Source organism: the organism of the source record quoted next, unplaced genomic scaffold (genome assembly GCF_019419815.1).
Source record: "Pyrus x bretschneideri cultivar Hongxiangsu unplaced genomic scaffold, Pyrus_bretschneideri_v1 Contig59, whole genome shotgun sequence".
Classification (NCBI taxonomy): Eukaryota; Viridiplantae; Streptophyta; class Magnoliopsida; order Rosales; family Rosaceae; genus Pyrus; species Pyrus x bretschneideri.
The window spans coordinates 2,103,177-2,110,552 of NW_025999797.1; the positions used below are offsets into that span (position 1 = coordinate 2,103,177).

A 7,376-nucleotide genomic window follows, 5' to 3' on the forward strand; every position below is an offset into this window, starting at 1 on the left:
GGGAGTATACGCTATCTTAGGGGCCCAGTCGAGAGTGTACACTGCTAGAACGCTCAATTCTTGGCTAGTCGAACGGTTGCTTGCCAGAATGCTGTTAGAGAGATTCGTAGTCTACCCTGGTCCAACTTCGGGACACCTCGTCTAGGGCACAATGCATCTTGGTACGTTGCAAGAGCTGATTCACCAAGGTCGTCTGATGTGGGAGGGTGCTTGTTAACTCTATGACTTGTTTGGGCAAGTGTTGTTTGTCATTGGGATGAGAAGAGCTTGGACGGTATGTGTCTTCTTGAGTAGCGGAAGTGTAATGGACTCCAAGAGTGAGATTTGAGCTAAAATATGCCAAATCTACATAAAATAGTTCAAAAATATTTTTAAAATGGGTCGGATCAACCAAAAATGGATCAGAATAGCCTAAAAATAGGCTTGTATGGGCGCTAGGAGTCATGAATCTGGATCATGGGCGCATGATCACGGATATGGGTTAACTTGACCCGCTGACTATGGCTGGACTAATTGCGCATTAGGCTTGTGCATTAACAAGGTCTGCTCACACCAGAGGTTGGGCCCGCACCTTTTGGAGTTTAGATTATGGGCTTGCATAACGCTTTAGGCTTGGGTATGGCTCGGGAAGTCCAATGCTTGGGCCCGTGAAGCTTGGAACTGCACAGCTAGGCCTTGGGGCGCCTTGGGCTCACGCTAGCCTTAGGCCCGCGAAACCTGAGCTATTGATTAGGTAGCTGCGATTGCGGTCTAGGCCTCCTCACACTGGGCCGTGCGTTGATTTTGGGCTCGTGCAGCTAGGGCAACAGCTTGGGCAACTTTTGGCACCTGGGCTTGCTACTCACTGTGGGTTGGAGACTTGCTAAAAGTTGCCACAGTGGTGTCTACTGCAGTGGTGCCCTGTGGTGGCGCCACTCTACTTGTTCTCATGTTAAGCCTCGCGGATCGTCGTGGTCCAAATCCTTGAACGTAGAAAGTTCCGTTCGTCGTGGTTTTCGAGTTTCTTGTCATTGTACTTTTCTTTTACGTTTTATCAAAGAATTGTTATATCAAGACTCTCAATGAAAGCACCAATTTGTGGATGCAAATTTCCGCCTTCATCTTCTTAGATGAAAATGCACTTGCAAAACAATTAACACATTTGGCCAAGAGCCTCACATACTCACGATGAATTTGTGGGGGGGAGCTTTGGCCGAAAAACCTTTCATGCCAAAGTTAGAATATGAGGGAAAAATGTTTAGAGAAATTTGGAGAATTTTGTAAGAGAGTTGGACTTAGGTTTTTAAGAGAAATGGTGGCTATTTATAGGGTTGTGGTTGGCCCCTATTTTGAAAAAAGGGGGTCCGACCACTTGTGGTGATTTTTGGGTGTAATTGTAATCAATTAATTGGGTAATTAATCAATTAATTAGCTAATTAATCCTATTTTGAAAAGAATAAATAGGAATTACCTTTTGGGGAAGATTTGATGAGGATTGATGAAATAGGTTTTGAATAAATACATATTTTGATCACCTTTGGCCTTGATTGAGTCGTTATTGTCTACTTCTTGCACATGGGAGTTCTGGTGTGCCTCGAGGGTAATTTTGTCTTTTTAACCTAAGAATCCACGTGTTACATCCATATTTTTCTTGGTTATTTTTGGCTCCACAAATGGCTGCACCTTGGCCAATGCATTTCCTACCAATCAATCAACATTCGCATGCCTCTATTTCTTCAGAGTTTGACGGACTCGGACGGACTTAGAGTAAGGCACCTCTGTGCTGCATAGATATCCATGGTTCTCAGACCAAATCTTCCAAGACGTTTTCGGGGAAGATGCCAGTAGCCTCTACAAGGAGAAGTTCATGAGTTGCATCCAGCAGAAAGATTTGGCATGGAGAGTGCAAAGCGACCGCATAGGATACGAGCACGAGCTGGAGGTATACCACCTAAATTTTTGTGGTAGGCAGCTCAGCTTCAGGCATGCCATCTCAGTACCATTCTTCGATTCAATGCACTGCGGAACCTCTTACCGCCTTCATTCTCGCTCGGAAATGACGTTTCAGGCAACCCGGCATAGTCTTGAAGTGATGAGCAAAATCGCCCTCAAGCCCGTGGCGTTGAACTTCGAGTGCACTTCATCCTTTGCCACTTGATGGAAGGCCAAGTGGTCGAAGAAGTTTGGAGGGGATATCAAGAAGGCCCATGATCGCTTTTTCGGGCAGCTCTTCTTCAAATCCTACCCCAAGAAGGATGAGCTCGAGAACTGAAAGGAGATGATCCACCAGAAGAATCAACTCTCACTCATAGGTATATTTTCTATCATTTCTACTTTACCTTTCTTTGTGATACATCAATAGTCTATTAATCATTAATTCTTATTTTTTGCAGCCCAAGGCAACATTGAAGAAGTCGATGTCGAGCTAGATGAGGAAGCTGCAAACACATTCGTCCTCTAAGAGGCTGTGGCCGAGGTTGCAAGACAAGAAGCAGGGTCCAGCCATACTACCAAAAATGCTGAAGACTTCTCCGAGCTTTTTGAAGATTCAGAGGCTGAGGCTGGGCCCGAAGTCGATAAGCAGACACCTAGACAGGCAAGGGCAACTGTAATGGAATCCTCGGAGTCTGAGCCCGAAGAGAGGCCTACACCTCAACTTGCTTTGCCTGGCCCGAGGGTGACTCCTACCAGGAAGAGCTCAGACATCCAAGGCCTCCAAATCCTCCCATGGCCTGCCAGTTAAAGTGGACAGGAAGAAACAAAAATCCTCTCGTAAGTACTTTTAGTTTTTTTTCCTTCGTCTCTGTTTTCTTAGGTTGTGAACTAACACCCATTTCTTCTCTTGTAACTAGGTCTTCTAGCAACCAAGAAATATGCCCCCACCCCTAAAGAGGGGTAGTCGGGCAGAGAAGTCTAGCCTGAGGATAAAGTAGTCTTTAAGGCAAACCTTGAGGAGTTGAATGTATAACTTTTGTTCATTTTAAGTAAGAAATTACTCTTGAAGTTTATTTTCTTTAATACTTACACTGACTCTTTACTTGTTCTCTTGAAATAGGACATTAAAAGCTAATGGACCACCCAACCTGAGCCTTCTTTTCCTCTAGCCCGAGCAGCACATCTTTCTCCTCGTCAGGCCAAGCTTTCACAGGTATAATTCTTCTCGATCTTTAATTAGGTTGTGGTTTCTCAAATTTCAGAATTAACCAACACTTTTGTTTTTTCTAGGCAAAGGTTGGGGCACCTGCGCCTTTAATCGGACAGAACTCATCCCCCATCTCTCTAACTCCTGTCTTTCTAACTCCTACTCCGTCGATAGTGTTGACTCCCACTCGCCAGTTCAATCCAAGGACTAGGGAGATGCTTCACTATGTTAAGGATGACAGTACCTCAGTAAGCTCTTTTCTCCCTAAGTTCTATTAAAATCTCCTTCAGATTCTTCCTTAACTAATATTTATCATTATATTTTTCTTTTTTCAATCATCTCCAATGCATAAGGCCAACCAACTACCACCAACCACTTTTAGAGAACCAATAGTCCCTGAGATCCCTGTGGTCTCAGAAGTGACTAGCTCGCAGGCTTCCCAAGCTACTTCTTGGGCAAGTCCATCGGCTTCTTCTAAGGCTACTGCAAGAACAGAGGTACCTTTTCCTTCCATTAAAGTTCCATCACAGGTATAGAAGTATTCCTACTTCTGTCTTTTCTTTAGTTTATATATAAACTGAGATTCTAACTTCTTCCTTTCCTTGTAAAACAGGCTTCTAGTAAGGGCTCGGGTAACTCTCATCCCCCTTCAGCAAGCAAGGTTGACCCTCCTCAACCATCAAAAGCCACATCACCACCTCTACTTCTTCCTGAAGCCCCAAGCTCGACTCAGGTATACCATATTTTCTTTTGTGGTTTTCTTTAATTTCAATTGCAGACCATCATCCTAACTCATTCTTTTCTTGGTTTAATAGGCTCTAGTGATGGTTCAGGCAAGCTTCTCCAGCCCGTAGTGCACAAGGCAACTCTTCCTCTGCCGTCACTAGGATTCCTATCCCTCGACCGAAGAAGATCAACACTGATGCAACTTCTGCTTCTGCTACTTTTGGCCTTCCTCTTCCAATTTTAACTGAAGCTACATCCGCCGATGCTGCCTTCGGGGGTGTTAGAGTGATACCCCCACCTTTCGCATCCATACTAGCCACGACCTCCTTGCCCGAACTTGTTAGAGAGTTTGGGCAAATCAAGACCAAGCTAAGGTCCCCAAGGCACCATTCCGAATCCCAACTTCTCCAAGATGCACGTAAAGTCTTCAGGGAGTGGATGCAGATGGACTTCATAGCTTCTTTTAGCCTCAAAGCCCTCTAAGATGCTGAGAAGGCTTTGAATAAGCTATATAAGGCTCAGCAAATGTCAAAAGATCAATTCGAATCCTTCTTCAACTTCTTCGAGAATTTGAGGGCATTGAGGCATCAACACTAGAAGGCTGAAAAACAATCCAACAAGGTGAAATGTTATAAGGAGAACACTTGATCACATCAATCTTGACCCTTTATAGCTCTCTAAGTTACATACTGGAAACTGAACTCTGATAGTACTCAAATCGATTTCCCAATTCTTCCAGCTAACATTGTCTTTGATAGCATATACTTGATCACATCAGTTTTGTCAATGATGTGGATGTGGCAGGGCAACATGTAATGCCTTAACTTGTAGGCAATGAAGAATAAAGCCAAACATAGCTTCTAAATTGGGGTATATTTGGTTTCTACCTCAGTAAAGATCCTACTAAGTTAGTATGTTGCTTGTTTCTTCCTCCTTCATTGTTTTAAGCTAGCAGGCTTCCTATTGACTTATCAGAGGTAGAGATGTAGAGCTTCAAAGGTTTCCCTCTCTTATGAAGCATGAGCACTGGTAGAGAGGCTAGATAAGACTTTACTTTGTTAAAAGCCTCTTGGTGTTGTAGGCATTACTCGAATTCTTCTTGGTTTTTTTGTCTTAGTAAAGAAGTGAACAATTGAATCTTTCCCGCCAAGTTAGCAATGAACCTCCTTACAAAGTTGATCTTCTCTAGTAACCTTTGCAACTGCACTTTGTTAGTAGAAGAAGGTGACTCTATTATAGCTCGAGCCTTGTTCTTGTTTACCTCCTGATAGGAGCATATTCATGCGACTTAATTAGCTTGTTCTCGTGCATTTATGTTGTGTTTATTTAGTTGTTTTAGTGTTTAAGGCCACTTTTGTGTATTTTCAGATTACAAGGCCAAAGTGTGCAAGAAGATGCAAATTGGAGCTTTTTGGAGCGAAAGAGGAATGAATGAGTTGAAGACTTGAAGAAATGACGAAATCCTACTCCAACGATGAATTCTTACTAAAACGAGGAATCCTACTCAAACAAGGTTTCCTATTTTAGGAAAGTTAACCCTAAGTTTCCCGTTTTGGTAACCTTTCCTAATCTAAACGTCCGTATTTTCTAGCCACTTTGAAGACCTTGTAGGTACTTTAGGACACAAAACGAAGACCCTAGGCTCCTTATCCATCCTTGCCGTGCCCTTTTATTTTCTCCCCTTCCCTTGCCGTGCAAGGGAAGGCAATTTTGTCTTAGGGTTGCACTTAAAACACATGCTTTTAAACCCTAGTTCTACACCTTTGCAACCGCACCTCTCCTTTAAAAAATCATTCCAGCCGTGCATTCCATAATCATTAACCCTTCATTTTCATTTAAGCCGTCACACATACACCCCATTTCCCAATTATTCCATTTGTTTTAATCAGCCACCTTGACTTCCCATTATTCATTCACAGGCCGAGATTATTCACCCTAAACTAATCAGCCGCAACTTTTAAATTCCATTCATCATTCACCCTAATTTCTAAGCCGTGCCCCCCCCCCCCCCATTTACCATTAACCTTTATTTCATTCCAGGGGCAAATCCCATTTTACTTTTACTCCATTCATTCCCATCATTGACCCTAATTCTTTCTCACAAAAGAAAGCCGTGCATAACATCACCAAACAACCAACAGCCGCAGCCACCTTCACCCATTTTTTCTTCTCTGCCGCAGCTTCCTCCACCTTCTCAGCCACCTTCCAAACCTTCCAACACCACCCCATAACCTTGCCGCAACACCAAACCTCCCTAAATCCGTCCCCAACCCAAAACAACATCCAAATCATCCATTTAACCTCACTGCCGCAGTAAGGAGAAGAGGAAAGAGGACTTAGACGCGCAGAAATTCAAGTGGATTCGTTGGGCGTTCTAGGTGTAATCCATCCTTTGTTCTTTATGTTTAAATTCAATTTTATTTTTCTTGTTGCGAACATGAGAGGCTAAATCCCCCTAGTTAGCTAGGGGGTGATTCGAAACCATGTTTAAGCTTGCAATATGAATTGATTATATTTGGTTGGAATTTCATGAATGTTGGATTCAATTCATTTAACTGTTTGATTGATAACTTGTTTGTGTATGTTTATTGAGAGTGCACGCTTAATGTTCATGCATAAATTTGACGCTAGAATATAAGTGAGTTTCACCTAATAGTTATGAACTTATATTCACAAGTAGTGGAGGTTGCTTATAAACAATCGCGTTATTTGAATTCCTGGCAAGAGTATCATGCTTTTCATAGTTACAAATGCCTTGTCGATGCTTATAATTTCCAAAGAACGTAATGATTCTAACTTGTATCTTTATCATGCTGTTCATATAGAGAACTTGTTAGGAATAATTTGTTTGCGATGCATATTCATCCAATTCAATGATTCTAGGGAAATTTGAAGGTTAATTTAAGCGGACCTAATTAACTTGGAGTGTCGAGTTCCATAATTCATCGAAAGATCAACTGAAAATCAAAGTGTATGCAAGTGTGACATGTGTGGAGAAGAACCTTCTAGATAGCATTCATCCATATTTTCATCACATTCATATTTACATTCTGCCTTTAAATTACAATCGTTGCATTTAGTTTAATTTCGTCAAAACCTCAATCCCCCTTTACTTTAGTGTCCAATTTAGTTAGAAAGTGTCTTAGTTTGTGTTTATAAGCGTTTTGTATTCTTTGAGTCTTTTGATTTGTTTTAGTGTTTTATTGTTTAGCTTTGCATTCTTTGAGTCTAGTTTAGTGTTTTTAACGTTTGTTTTACGTTTTTGAGTCAGTTTCCAAGTGATTTAGTAATCCCTCCTAATCCCCGGTCTAGAACGATCCCTACTTATTTATATACTACAATTGTCACAAGAGGGTTTTAATTTGTGTGCTTAATTAGTTCGCACCAAATTTTTGGCGCCGTTGCCGGGGATTAGCAACTTTGCTAATCCCTTGGTTCTTTTCTTTTTGGTTTAGTTGTTTTCGTTTTAGTTTCTAACTTAGTGTTGTTTTCTTTGTTTGTTGTTACTTTTGATATTTGATTTAGTTCT

The 7,376-nt window shown here is 41.8% G+C and overlaps 1 protein-coding gene across 1 annotated transcript; it reads left to right on the forward strand.

The window, feature by feature from the left end:
* The first annotated feature begins 1,875 nt into the window (after positions 1-1,875).
* LOC125471191 (uncharacterized protein PB18E9.04c-like) lies at positions 1,876-3,975 on the forward strand. Its single transcript, XM_048571354.1, has 6 exons — positions 1,876-1,921; positions 2,526-2,656; positions 3,205-3,369; positions 3,475-3,651; positions 3,735-3,854; positions 3,937-3,975. The coding sequence occupies exons 1-6, from the start codon at positions 1,876-1,878 to the stop codon at positions 3,973-3,975; spliced, it is 678 nt and encodes a 225-aa protein (XP_048427311.1).
* Positions 3,976-7,376: the final 3,401 nt, after the last annotated feature.